Here is a 14728-nt window from a genome sequence, read left to right on the forward strand (position 1 = left end):
AACACTTCAACGACAAATTTTGTATGGGTTATTGGCATGGCAACCAACATCAAAGTCATCTTAGTCAACTTAGGATCAAAGACAAAAGAGAAGATAAATACCGTGTGCGAGGTCATTCATTTGGCTTTGAAGATTCTCATGCCGACTGGAAAGTCTCTGTGGAAAGTGTTGGATTAATATTCATATTTACTGTCAAGAACAGCTTTAAAACCATCCTAATGACCAGTAACTTGAGAGAGATGGATCCCGGTGAGACCCCTCACACACTCCAGACAGAAATGAAGAACAGTTCTGAGGCTGATGGACCCGATCTGAAGGATTGCAGGGTTAAGGCAAGGAAAAGGAAGGTCAGCAAAAATAATGACGGACAAGCAGGAAAGACAAAGAGAGAATCTGACAAGGAGTCTGCCTCCAGCTTGGTGGACGTTGCCCCTACTAAAGGTAAGTTCATGATGTGAAACTACAGTTGAGAATGTTTCATCGTTTACATAAGGGTTAGAAAGTTGACTAGCAATTGCAGAGAAACTGGAGTATTGGTTAGTTTTGTATTTTAGTGGAGAAAGTTCTGGTTTTATTTGTTTGGGTTCTGAGATATCTGTCCAAAACCTTTTTACATTGACCTTAGTGTAATGGAGGTGAATGAGATTGCATCTGAGATGCTGAAAACACTGAGAAATGACATTGAAAAATGTAAGAGCAACATCCATTCCCGAAACAGTCTCCTTGTTTGAGTGGGGTATCCAATGAACCCACTGCAGATAATGTTCCTTGGGATGTTTTTTTTTTTCTCTCACTCTTGAAAAGAAAGTGAATTTATGGTTTCAAATGTATGAACCAAGGTAACAAAAGACTGGTGTCATTTTAGGAGGCACAGAAAAATGATTTCCATTGAATGACATATTTGTGCCTTTCGCTGACAACAAGCTGATGTTTCTTGTTTTTTTGTTCCTCAGCTGAAGTGAGAGACCGAAGGAAGAAATCGTTGAGAGTGAGAAGAGTAAAGAACAGGAGGAGGGTCTTAATAAAACGCCAAAGAGCTAACTTTGTACGCCAATACTGGCAGCTGGATCAGATTGGCAAAGGAGGTTTCGGATCCGTGTTTGCTGGCTTCCGCAAAGCAGACTGGCAGCCAGTTGCCATCAAACACGTAGAGGATAAAAGTCTCCTCAAACCAGTGTGCTTAAATGGGAGGGAGCTCCCCACAGAGGTGGCCATAATGATGAAACTAGCAGCTGAAAAAAATGACTCTGAGGGGATGTCTGCACCGATAGAATTACTGGACTGGTATGACCTGGGCAACGAGTTGATACTGGTGCTGGAGAGACCATTCCATTGCAAGGACCTTCTCAATTACACAAATGACCATGGGACTGTACCGGAGTGGAAGGCCAAAATCCTGATGAGACAGCTCGTGGATGCTGCTATTGGACTGGAGAAGAGGCAAATATTTCACCGCGACATAAAACTCGAGAATATCTTAATTGATACAGGATCTAGGGTCCCAGAGGTTCGCCTCATTGACTTTGGTATGAGTAAAATTGTAGAAAAAGACACAATATTCACCATATTCAGTGGCACCGAAGCATACAAACCTCCAGAGTGGTGCTTCCAATCTTGCTACACGCCTGGTCCAACCACAGTGTGGCAGCTTGGGGCTGTCCTCTTTGAAATACTCCAGAGAAAAAACTTTTCTACAGAAGACTTTCTCCAAAGGAAACTGAAAATGCCCTCTAAACCATCCGAAAACTGCAAAGATTTCCTTCGACTGTGTTTGATGAAAGACCCCGCGCTGCGCTCCACCCTGACAGAGCTCCAGCATCACCCATGGCTGAGATGAACTGCATCTACCGACCCCGATTCCTTCCACGGCCAGGATTCAGCATCATTGTTGATTATAGATCAGTGGGATAAGCATCTCCTGCACCCTGAAATAATATATTTGATGCCATCTCTCGCGCATCTAAACTCCAAAACTTTAGGATTAGCCGTGTGGCAGGAATACTCTCCGACTGGCGCTGAAGGAGATGATCATAAAAACCCAGTAAAGCTGAATCGGCTAAACCAGAAACACAATGACTTTTGCTGCCTCTGGCCTTGATCCTGCTGTTGCTGCTGCACCATGTTCCCCGTGTTGTTTCTGAACAGACCGCTTTTGTTTTGAAGTGGGGGCGCCCTGAGTGAGGACCCCAATTATTATTAATTGCCCTGTCAACACCAATCACGGACGTGGCAAACGATACACAAAATCACCACACAATGTATATGTGATGTTCGGCTCCAAGCATCATGCTTAGTCTCTACCAACCTCAATAATCTGTTCAAGGTTCCTCATATTGCTTTATAATCTGTCTGCCGAAAATCCTGGCTATGACCTCCTGCTGTTTTCTCACTTCAGCTCATTCAGACATTCTACAGAGTCTCTACAAGGGGGCTGGCCGGAGAAAGTCGGGAAGTTTAAGATCTCACAAACAGCCCCTCCGGACAATGTGCGGATATTATCTGGAGTTCGGTGCATGTTTGAAAGCAGCTACAGAAGCAAAATAAGAGATAAGTACAGTGTCTGAGTTTCCGCATCAGGGAGTCGAAGAAAAGTCATTGATGAAAAACACCAAAGCTCCAGTCGGTGATAAAAACTGGAAAAACCTCACAGGAGGATCCAGTGATTAACGGACTATCAGTGACATTATTCTGACTGGGGGATGCTGGTTGCTTTGAGTCGAAGCAGCTACACAAACCAGGAAATACACGTGGGACTCTGAGTAGAACCAACGTCACTGTTTAGAGCTACTGTTTTTTTTAAACAGCAAGATAAGGGTCAAATGTTAAATCACAGATTGTGTGAGAATGTTATTGCCGAAAAAGTGCTTTGTGAGGTCAAAATGACCTTTGTATGGTGGCCCTGAGAGCTAATGCAAGTTGACAAAACACAAGCAAAGTAAGAAAACTTCTTACAACACAACACAACACATTACAGAAACACGGAACAAATAGACACACGCGATGCAAATAGAGGCAACAACACAACGGAAGTGTTTCCAGAGAACAGCTAAAAGGGATGGACACTGCTGCCACAGGAGACACAAAAACGTCCAATACATCATACAAATTCGGTTCCGCACAGGGGTTGGCAACCCGCGGCTCTGGAGCCGAACGCGGCTCCTCTGCCCCTCTGCAGTGGCTCCCTGTACAGTGTTGTGTATATGTTTCGCGATCGCTGAACTTATCGAATCAGTTTTCATATTATTAACGTGAACGTAACGATGAACGAGAATGAACATCACGTTCATTTTTTAAATCATCATCGTATCAGGCCATCATGAAATACCAGGAGCAGGCGTGTGTGTGTGTGTGTGTTGGGGGGGGGGGGGCAGGGGTATGTGTTTGTGTGTGTGCGCTGCCACACACATACACAAACACACACGGACACACACACACACATGCCCGCTCCTTGTATTTCATGATGGCCTGATACGATGATGATTTAAAAAATGAACGTGACGTTCACGTTAATAATATGAAAACTGATTCGTTAAGTTCAGCGGTCGCGAAACATATACACAACACTGTACAGGGAGCCACTGCAGAGGGGCAGAGGAGCCGCGTTCGGCTCCAGAGCCGCGGGTTGCCAACCCCTGTGCGGAACCGAATTTGTATGATGTAGTGGACGTTTTACTGTCTCCTGTGGCAGCGGTGTCCATCCCTTTTAGCTGTTCTCTGGAAACACTTCCGTTGTGTTGTCGCCTCTATTTGCAGCGCGTTTGTCTATTTGCAGCGCATTTGTCTATTTGCCGCGCGTTTCTGTTATGTGTTGTGTTGTGAAATTGATTAAAATGTTTTCTTACTTTGCTTGTGTTTTGTCAACTTGCATCTGTTTTGTCAACTTGCATGTGTTTTCTTAAGTTGCTGTTCGTTGAGCTCTCAGGGCCACCGTACTTGAGCTCTCAGGGCCACCGTACTTTTGACCCCTAGAACGCAGAAAAGATGGGAATTTATGTGTGTACATTTTACAGAAAACAAAAGTCTTGTACATGTGATTCTATGTGTATTATTCACAATAAAGATTTCTGATTAAACTTTAAAATATGAAGCCTCAATTACAATCATTTGTCATAAGGGTTTTTATAAAGACACTTCAAAATGATGCCTCGCAATTACAAAGAGACACAAAAAACTACAAAGACAAGCAAATGACAACGAACAACCACAAAGATGAAAAATGACAACACAAAAATGAAAAATAGCCAAGAAATTAGCAAACCACACAAATGTATGACCTACATCTGTGTCTCTTTCAATCTGGTCGTTTTATAGACATAAAGTTGTAGCAGAGTGCCCTTTGATTGTCTGTGCATTGTCTCATAGTTCATCTATTAGTAGAGTTTTAGTTTAACATACAAATTTCCATTTTAAGAGCTAATGCAAAAGCTTTACCTCACAGATTGGATCTGACATCTAGATGTAATGTAATAAGAAGAGAAGTCTGGGGAAAAAATATCCCTTTGGCCATTTTCCCCCCGGAGCCACTTTGATTCATATAACCAAACCAGGTCTGAAGAACACGACTGCGCTGGCAACAGGTACGAGACAGAGAAGACTTCATGTTTTCTTCAGATCCTATTAGGTCTACTAAGGACCTGAGACCCTCACACTACGCTGCCCCCCTGTAGAGACTCACCCAGGAAGACTCAAACTGTGACGGCTGCCAATGGAGCTGCTGCACAGGACAGGATTAAAAATCTGACTACTTTTCTAAATAATAAATACTGATATTTTAATAAATGTATATAACATGTAAGATGGGTTTTCATTTTGCCATGATGTGAAAATTTGTGAAAGCCTTAATACTTTTTAAACTGATTCTATTACTGCTGCAGAAGCTCAAAGCAGCCTTTCAGTTTTAATATACAGCTCATGTGAACAGCCATGGGTTTCTGCTGGTGGCTGTCAATTTCACTTTATCTATGAAGGAAGGACCAGTAATATTTCCTAGTACACCGTTATCAGCTGTCAATTCAACATGCACTGCTGTGTTTGTTCCATGTGTCACACAGTTTAATTTTATTATTATGGTCTTACGATTTTATATATTCACAGAAAGCAAGCAAACTGGGGTTAGGAACGTTATAGCCGCTGTTTCTTGTTCCACTCGACGACTTTTCGAAGTGACACACAACAACTTGAGGAGCACAGTGATGAACGCACAGACTTTATAGCTCGGCCCTAAAGTAGAACAAGTTGTAGTTTAGTATCCATGACAGGTGTCTGTGTGAGCTGAACATTATAACAAGCTCCACTTGTTAGTTTGTTGAAATTCACTGTTCGCTGCTGACTTTGTTTGGTTTGGTTAGGCTAACGCAAAGTTAGCTGGGATGCTAACATGATGCTAAACCCATCGGGCGGTTTACCTGATGACCGAAAATCTATGTATAGCCGGTCGCCAAACAGCGTGTACAAAACTGGCGATAAAACCAGCCCCATCAGCGTCATACTGGTGAGCTCCGGCAGCCGAGGGAACAAGCTCCTTTTCCGGTACCCTTTCCAGAGAGCGGCGGAGTATCCGTCATCTCTCCCAGGTAGGAGGGCAAAGCATCAGCATGAAGCACAGGCTGTCCAATACCTGCAAGGGTTTCTCTCAGTCACTCACACGTGTACAAGACCTGGACCTGGTTATAGTTACACTTCACGGTCTTATCCAGTGTAATTCAACTACTCAGCAATGAGTTTTTTCTTTATACCATGAAGAGATTCAGGCAGAGGGGTCACACCTTTTATTGACTCGAAGAAAACTCAATTAGATCAATAGTTCGTCCACGTTCTTGTGTGTATTTAGACTGTCTCAGTGCCGGTGGAACCGTTTGACAGATAAGAGGCGTTGTTTGAATAAACAATGATAAACAATTAATATGACTTTGATTTTGCTATTTTTTTCCACACCATGTAAAACACATCCAGCTGTTACACAAGTGGACAACCAACTGAGATCTGACAATGATGTTACGTGGCATCACAAGATAACTTAGATTTATAACTTATAATCTTGATTGTCAAACCCTTGTACCACATTGGAAAGGGCAATGACATCTCATACCATAAGAGCACTGAGTTTAACATGAGACTTCCCTGAAACATTCACGCTGTTATTTCTCAAACTGCAATATACATGGTAACTAACACTGTTATTTCTGTCCACAAGCTAAACAGCGGAGTCCATATGCACAGAACACAACTGGGGATATTCTTGAAGATCAGGATGGTGACTCGAGGTAATTTTATTCTATCTAATCTAATATTAACAGATTTATATTAATAATAAAACTGACTGCAGCCCCTTCTGAGATCCACATGACTCTCTTACTTTTAATATGTTTTCTTCCTTTTGCTACTGCTCCCCAAAGAAACTTTTTTTTATTCAAGAAGAATTGAGGGGCTGGCCCACGGTCAATTTAGCTCATGGGGCTGAATCTCTTGTTGGTCTTGTACCGGTGGTGTCACTTTAAAACATATATCAACTCACTGCATTTTACATTTAAGGTTTAACCTGAGCCAGGCTGATCACTTCAATAGAGGGCTAAAAAACTTTAACTAATAATAAAAACATTTTAAAGCACTGGTATTGGATCAGCATCAGGCAACATGCAAAATCCAGTTATTGTGAAGGAGAAAATGGTATTGAAACATGTCAAGCCCCAAGTGAGCATTTTACGTTCATATAAAGATAGAGGTTAGTCAGCCAAAATAATATAAACCCTTGAATCGACATGCACGCTGCGTTCTGACTTCGCAGAATCACATGTTTGTTCGGAGTGTTTTTAATGTCCATTTTATGCATCCAGCCCAATTGTTTGTTGCATTTTCCCTTTTGTTTGCTTTTTTCTTCTTTTTTATGGCCCCATTCCCATTTCAGGGAACAATCTCCACTAACTGACGAACAGTTGGTAGCAGGGTAAGACCAAATCATTCTAAACCACCTTTCCTTTGCTTAGATCACCCCTGCCTTTTTTTTTTTTACCCCCTTCTTTCCTAATTTGTGTCCTATATGGATCCCCAACCCTAATTTTATATAAAAAAAATCCCTGTAAATAGTCTGTAGCAGATCCAGAGAATCAGTGTTTGGTTAATTGGGTTTTCAGTGTTGCTTTCCTCTGTACTGTGTGCCTTTTTGAACAGAAGAATAAATAAATATATATATATATATATATATACATTTTACATCACAATAATTACATTAAAAATAATTATAACTTAAGTTGTAATTTATATTAATACAATTTAGTCTAGCATTTTGAAACAAAATCCAAATCAAACTGCAAAACATTCTTCTCAAATTGTGCTAGAGAGGTAAGTCTTTAATGAGTTACAATATTATACTAAAAGTCTTCGGCTTGATTTTCATCCCTCGAGTCAAACCAGCATGAGTCTTTCACGTTCTATAATCATACAGTGAGTTCACTTTTTCCTCCAGGAGAGCTCTTCTTCTTTTCTCCTCTCCAGTAGCCACACAAGCTTTTTTAATTTATACTCTAACTGTGGAATTATATTACAGGCAGATGCATCTAATTAATGCCACATCTCTCGTAGACAGGACTGTGAAACATGTAAACAAACTGAGCTAATTTACACTTTCTCACTCGTCCAAGCTGTCTCTGAGCTCTAACCTCTCTCCCCACCCTGAGCACTTTCTCATCGAACCTGATCGTCCTTCTCTTAGGTTCTCTGACATCATCCTAGCCACCATCCTGGCCACCAAATCCGACATTTGTGGAAAGAAGTTTGAACTGAAAATAGACAATGTTCGGTTTGTGGGTCACCCGACTCTCCTTCAACATCCACCCATCATTCAGGTAGAAATAAATGAGGCCTCATGAAAATATGTGGTAAACTGTCTGTAAAGCTGCTTTTAGGCATGCACTAAAGGTCCATGGACTTTCTTGAAATTTCCTAGAGGGAATATCATCATAATGTTTATGCGTCTTGCCACCTGGCTTTGATGAATCTTTGAGGTCATTCATAATTGATCCACAAAGTATATATCAGCTTTGAATTTTGGCAGATGCGTTTTGACCACAGCAGGGCCCCCTACTGACAGTTCCTTCTTGGTCTGAGGATTCACTGCCTGTGTGGGACAGATAAAGCAAATTTCACAGTAGATATAGAAAATAAAGAAAATGAAAAGAAGATGTTAAACCATGTAGTTTATTTACAAAGTCAGTTTGTTCAACACTTATGTGACACGGTCTCAACAAAAAAACTTTTCATCAATCACAAACTCGGTTGATTTATTGCTGGATTTTTGTCCTCTGCTGCATATCATTGTACTTGTGCAGCTTTTATTCCAAATGTATCATTGGCCTTCTGCTAGTGCAACTAATGCAATCTAATACAGCCGGCCTGCAACAAATCCTACCATCATCAAGGTTATAGTTTACACCAATTCAACTTATTATGAGAAAGTTGAGAGAGATGTTGTTTTAACTTTATTGTTATTAAACTGCATTGAACTGGTTTTATTTTGTCCCACAGAGGAAATATCAGAAAATTGCTCTGTAAAAAGATAATACAGTTCAACAGCACCTTGAACTGCGTCCTTCAAAAAGACTATACAGTCGATTTAAAAATAGTTTCAGTAAAATAACAAAAACATTATAACCTTCATTAAGCAGGATTTATTTCTGGTCTGTATTACATTTCAATTGTTCAATTACCTAATAAACTGACTTGTCTTATTTGTATTTTGCTGATATTATTGTAAACCTTGTTTATATAATGCATCATTTCAAAATTGGTCTTCTTTCAATGTAGGTTTCTAAAACAGATCCTTCCCCAAAGAGAGAGATGCCCACGATGATCTTGTTTAATGTGGTGTTTGCACTCAGGGTATGAAAAGAGTTCTTCATATTTGCATTGTTAATTGTTGAGATCATAGTGACATGTTGACTGCTTGGGTGTTTGGTGCCATAATGAGCTATCAGTTAATATAAATGAGTATACATTTTTATATTCTAATATTAGTGCCATCAATCTTAATGATGGCACGATAAAGTCAGCTGAGTGTGGGTGGGACACACATGTTGTGTTCTGTTATTCTGTGTGGTGTGTGTATGAGTGATAATATTCCACTATACTCTATCTGTGAGAACACTGGAACCCTGAGGGCGGCAGGGCCGAGGTGCTATGCTTAATCATGCTGGCCTTCAAGGCGCCGCCGGTTCCTGCCCATGCTGAGTCACTGTAACTTGAAAGTGTCAGTAAAGCTTGGGGTGGGGGGGGGGGGGGGGGTGCACACTCATGTTTTCTCAATGATATCTGCCTAGTTACTGAGGTGGAAGAACCCTGGGACTGTCCAGAAAAAATACAGTGTCATTCTGTGTTTTCACAGTGTGGGTTGTTATTGTTTTTTTTATATATTTACAGTAATATACGTGTTTGAACAAGATATGACTATTCAGTTTTGATTGACTCCACAGTTCAAATTTGTACACCAGCAGGTTATTTTATGTCAATCTGCTTGTTTATAATTTTTTTGTCATTTTATTACACAAAGAGTACCACCATAGATATTTAACAATGCAAAGAGATTAATTTGTTTATGTCTCACATTGGTTTTGTCTTTATTTACATTCCAGAGGAAGACAGAATATTTTAAACTTCTCTCAGTATAATGCAGTGCAATTAAGAACCACTACTAAACTACAGAAATATAACAGAGATGACCCCAAAACGAAAATAAATATTTCAACATAATTCTAACATTATACTGTTAGCAGTATTAACGTTATATGTCATAAAAATGACAAATTATAACCCTTTTAAAGTTTCATGCCGTTTTATTTAGCATGCTACCTGCTAAGATCTTTAATGTCACATGAAGGTCCATCAATTATTGACTTGAAATGTGGAGCTACATATAAAGGCACTGGTGCTGTAAATGTAGTAGAATGTGTAAGCACTGAGTTCAGTTCTAACAACGTGTTTTTGTGTTTGTTCCCTCTCGTCTTTGGCCTCCACAGGCGAACGCCGATCCCTCCGTCATCAGCTGCATGCACAACCTGTCGCGCCGCATCGCCATCGCTCTGCAGCACGAGGAGCGGCGCTGCCAGTACCTGACCAGAGAGGCCAAACTGATGCTGGCCGTCCAGGATGAGATCACTACCACGACTGAGAGTGAGACGCACACTCCTCACACCACAGGCCTGATGGCAAATTCACTGCAGTGTCTTTTTGTATTATAGAACATTGCAGCTTGTCAGGATTTGTTCTGTATGGTGATGCGTTATTGTTTGAGCACTTAGATGCTCATTAACAAAAAAATCACACAAGATCCCTGTTTCTCTTTTCTTTGACGACAGCAGATGGAAGCCCCCAGTCCCCATTCAGACAAATTCTTCCTAAATGTAAACTAGCCAGGGACCTGAAGGAGGCATATGACAGGTGTGTGATTAGGCTCATTGTTGTATTGGCTTTGTTTTGTTCTTTTCGTCCCATTCACAGTATATAATGTCCACATAGCTGACTCTGATATTTAGGTTTACCGCTAAGATAATGCAAGAAGCCTTTATTTGCAATATCTGTCCAGATATTGATGTTTGTGAATGAATTTTGATTTAATAATGACCTTTTTACAGATTCACGATTGGAATTTGCCAGAAAGTTATGATATTATATGTATATTTATTAATTTGTATATATATATATTATTTTTTTTTACATTTATTCAGCAAAAGAACTTTGTCATCTTATGTTAATACTAATGATGATATTAACATTTTTTTCAGCCTTTGTACAACTGGTGTTGTGCGACTACATATTAACAACTGGCTGGAGGTGAGTTTCTGTTTACCCCACAAGATCCACAGGATTGGTGGCAACCACATACCCCCAGAGGCATTAGAGTGCAGCCTTAAGGCCATAAGGTGTGTTACAGTACGTCTTTCTTTGTACATAACCATATTTGAACCGGAGAAGACTAGATTGCTTACACTAAATCATATAGGGAATATTTTGACACTCCGAGTTGAAGCTTCAAACAAAAACCTCTGGGAGCCCCTCAGTCAGCACCTACAAACTATTATAGAAAAAATGGCTTTTCACAAACATCCACAGATACTCCATCCAGCAGCCCCCTTCACACAGCATAAACACATCACAAGTCTTATCACATGTCCTAATATGATATTTAAATGAGGTTCCTTTAACATTTTACATTTCATTTGACTATGTAGGAAATGTATAACATAGTTGTTGTTTTCTTTACTCCCTTCCTGCCCATAAATGCAGAACCTTAGTTTTAATTTCTAATCTGACCCGGCTGCAAGTCATTAAAATGAGTCATCTTAGAAGTTGAGCTGGTTAAGGAAAATATTCAGTTATAATAGGAAGTAATAATCTCATGACTGTAACAGACCCTATACTTCACCATCTCATTTAACAGGATTATTATAATTCTGAATTTGTGTTATTGGATACACTGTTAATCCACTCATTTGTTATTTTAAATTATTGCATCTTTAACAGCTGATTAAGTGTCTTATTTTGTTAACTCCAGGACTCTGACTTTATATTTTAGTGTCTGGGGAAAACCACATTTTCTGTGGGTCCATACTGCCACCTATTGTTTCTTCATCATTACTACAGTAGAGGTGTGATCACCATCTGCTTCTCATTTTCATTCCTATATTTTGCAGCTGAGAAAAATATGCAACGGTCAATTTTAATTCATCATATTGGTCAGTTTGTGCTCTGGAATACACCTAGTTGCTCTGTTCATTGACTGGACCTAAAGCTGATTTCTACTGCGTGGTATGTTGTTTGATCCTCCAGACCGTATCATGCTCTGTTGCTACTGGAAAGTGAGAAGGCTCTACTGAGTCAGCTCCCTCTGGACTGTTCGCCTGCAATGGTGCGACTCATCAAGACGTGCTCAGCTGTGAAAAACCTGCAGCAGCTCGCCCAGGACACTGACCTGGCCTTACTCCAGGTGCAGACCAGCCTCACCACGTGCACCATTGCTGCCCTTTACAACACACACAGCTTTAAGAAATATTCATAACAGCATATAATGACTATGCTCATTCAGTGATCACAAATAAGTGATAGTACTGTATTTCAAAACATGTTTATATGCAAATCCTAAAAATGAATTCATGAATGTAGTACTAGTACTAGTCTGAGATCGTATTAACACTATACTAGTAAAGGAGTTTACTCTTTGGATGGCGTCTTACCGCCATCTAGTGGCCAATGTATATAAATTCAGTTCCTGTTTATAGTGTCAAATTAAATGTTTTCAATATTTACTTCAACACATTTTTAGGGTTTAGATGCTGATGTTTGGTTGCTTTTATTTAACTTCATTGATTGTATTTGCAAAATATTTCCCACTCAGATATTTCAAATCGCAGCACACTTGGTTTACTGGGGCAAAGCGATCATCATCTACCCACTGTGCGAGAACAACGTGTACATGCTGTCTCCTCATGCCAACATCTGCCTGTGAGTGTCTCTCATATGTGTTTACCAGTTGGGTTAACTGGTTACTGCACAACTAATGACGTAATAATAATAAATATTATTTCTGTACACCCACCTAGCTGGCTCTACAGCATGAGTTATTAACTCTATAAAATAGACTTTCCTTTAAAACACTATGGGAAATTGATTCAACATTGTTGTGTTAATGGTCAAGCTTTGTGATGTGGAGTAACATGTCCTGTCTCTCCCTGGACAGATACTCAACGCTGGCTGAGCACTTTGCTCAGCAGTTTCCTGGTCATGATCTTCCAACCATGTTAGCCAAGTTCTCACTACCTGTCTCGCTGGCTGAGTTCCGAAACCCCCTGGATGCACCTGCACAGGAGGTAGGATTATTGCTGCGGATGAAATACTATGCAAAACTATATAACATAACATAACAGAACATTTATATTACAAACGAGTGAGACAACCTCCTTGGCTTTTACTTTGTCCTCTGTTTTTTCTTATGTGTTATGAACATTTTTATATTTAAGAACAATCTACTAGAACAAAAACAGATTATTTACAAATTAAGAGCAAACAAATTACATTAGTTTTCAGTGAATTCATAGTATTTACAGTGCTAATAATATATATCTAGATGGTGTCTTGTAAGGACAGGCCCGTCAGCAGTATGAGCATCAGGGATGAATTATAAATGGCAAAGGCACATCAGCTACAGCGTCTGCAGCCTCCATTTTTTATGAGAACAAGATCAGACCGTGGTTATTTCTTGTGCCTCTATTTTGAGCTTTTGTGTTCACCACGACTGAGTTAAAACATCCGAGACCCTGTTGGGAACATGAGCGTGTTCAGCGTTCCGTGTTTGTCCTCTACTCCACTTGTAATGGCTATGCTTGACTCGTAATGTTTGCTGCTCTGCCCTTGAACAGGCCCAGCTGATTCAAATGGTGGTGTGGATGCTTCAGCGCCGCCTCATGATCCAGCTGCACACTTATGTTTGCCTGCTGGTAGCGCCCAACGAGGACGAGCCTGGGCTGAGGGAAGAAGACCCTCCGCTGGCCGCCAGAGTAGGAGGCCGAAGTCTCAGTACCCCTAGTGCTCTCAGCTTCGGTTCCCCAAGTATGTTCTCTTTCAGCACACAAATCTGCCTCTGTTCAAACAGGTGTATCCGGTACATAATCTTTGACTATGTGTCTGTTCTGTGTCTGTAGCCAGCAGCGATGATATGACCCTCACCAGTCCCAGTATGGACAACTCCAGTGCCGAGCTGCTGCCTGGTGGAGACTCTCCACTAAATAAAAGGATGACCGAGACGCTGCTCGCCAGCCTGTCAGAGCATGAGAGGCAGGTTATACTTAACATCCCTGCAGCACAAAATCCAGAGGATCTGCGGATGTTTGCCAGGTAACCAAACCTGCCTCTAATATACATATCAAATATATATATATATATATTTCTTTACTTTTGTATCAAATGTTTCTAGTCTTTCCTTTGCTCTTTGCGTTATGGCAGTGCCATGAACAGATGTTATATATTCTTAAGGAAGACCAGTGAGAAATTCAATGTATCGGTTCTATGTCTTTTATTAAATAAGATATTTGTGTAGGTTATTTTATCTGCATTAACCTGAGAACATAACTAACCAGCTGTTAGCTGATAGGATTTTGAAGGTAAGATTAGCAGGAAGCAACAATCAGGGAATCTGTGACCTGCACAGTAAAACATTTTTTATCAGAGTTGTGAAAGTCTTGCCTCATGGTTGATTTACTCCCGGTAATGATCCAGAAGAATGACTCACTCCTCTGCCTGTTGTGTTGACTGCTTTCAGGCTGCTGCACTATTTCCGGGGGCATCATCACCTGGAAGAGATTATGTACAATGAGAACATGAGGCGTTCGCAGCTCAAGACTCTGTTTGACAAGTTCCGTAGTGTCCTTGTGGTGACCAACCACGAGGATCCCATTATTTCAATCTTCCAGTCACCCATGGAGTAGTGGCACAGAGACGTTATCTGCTCTCACCCACTGGAAAAAATGAGCGGTTAATAACCTGCTGTGCTCACAGCAATATCAGGATTTCATAATCAGAACACAAAGCGATTGCATTAATGTGTGCAGATTTACAAGGTGTAGAAAGTGTTTTAGCTTTACGAGCCAAATGTTTGTTTACAATATTAAATTATTTTGTACATAAGAGAAAATACCTCATGTGTTCACTGTGAGTATGTCAAAGGTTGGTGTGGTTGGGTTTCAAC

The 14728-nt window shown here is 40.5% G+C and overlaps 2 protein-coding genes across 5 annotated transcripts; both read left to right on the forward strand.

The window, feature by feature from the left end:
• Nucleotides 1–239: 239 nt before the first annotated feature.
• LOC133970972 (serine/threonine-protein kinase pim-2-like) lies at nucleotides 240–1837 on the forward strand. The gene is made up of 2 exons (XM_062408137.1): nucleotides 240–441; nucleotides 954–1837. Exons 1-2 carry the CDS (start codon nucleotides 240–242, stop codon nucleotides 1835–1837), a joined length of 1086 nt encoding a protein of 361 aa, XP_062264121.1.
• Nucleotides 1838–5163: 3326 nt separating this feature from the next.
• On the forward strand, nucleotides 5164–14676 carry nprl3 (NPR3-like, GATOR1 complex subunit). Of its 4 annotated transcripts, none has more exons than XM_062408010.1 (14): nucleotides 5164–5573; nucleotides 6194–6263; nucleotides 6905–6943; nucleotides 7709–7841; nucleotides 8800–8874; nucleotides 10008–10161; nucleotides 10347–10428; nucleotides 10773–10910; nucleotides 11818–11974; nucleotides 12383–12489; nucleotides 12725–12854; nucleotides 13404–13593; nucleotides 13686–13878; nucleotides 14303–14676. In XM_062408010.1, exons 1-14 carry the CDS (start codon nucleotides 5378–5380, stop codon nucleotides 14466–14468), a joined length of 1830 nt encoding a protein of 609 aa, XP_062263994.1. In that variant the 5' UTR covers nucleotides 5164–5377; the 3' UTR covers nucleotides 14469–14676. The 4 variants fall into 4 exon arrangements, with proteins under 4 accessions (XP_062263994.1, XP_062263995.1, XP_062263996.1 ...); XM_062408011.1 differs by having other exon boundaries at nucleotides 10350–10428; XM_062408012.1 differs by lacking the exon at nucleotides 6905–6943.
• Nucleotides 14677–14728: the final 52 nt, after the last annotated feature.

Source organism: Platichthys flesus, chromosome 16 (assembly GCF_949316205.1).
Source record: "Platichthys flesus chromosome 16, fPlaFle2.1, whole genome shotgun sequence".
Lineage (NCBI taxonomy): Eukaryota > Metazoa > Chordata > Actinopteri > Pleuronectiformes > Pleuronectidae > Platichthys > Platichthys flesus.

Bases quoted from the DNA above. Each gene is read 5' to 3' on its own strand.
- LOC133970972 (XM_062408137.1), top strand. From the start codon at position 240: ATGGATCCCGGTGAGACCCCTCACACACTCCAGACAGAAATGAAGAAC. The intron at 442-953 runs GTAAGTTCATGA...TTTGTTCCTCAG, and splicing joins GGACGTTGCCCCTACTAAAG to CTGAAGTGAGAGACCGAAGG.
- nprl3 (XM_062408010.1), top strand. From the start codon at position 5,378: ATGATGCTAAACCCATCGGGCGGTTTACCTGATGACCGAAAATCTATG. The intron at 12,490-12,724 runs GTGAGTGTCTCT...CTCCCTGGACAG, and splicing joins CCTCATGCCAACATCTGCCT to ATACTCAACGCTGGCTGAGC. The intron at 13,594-13,685 runs GTATGTTCTCTT...CTGTGTCTGTAG, and splicing joins TCTCAGCTTCGGTTCCCCAA to CCAGCAGCGATGATATGACC.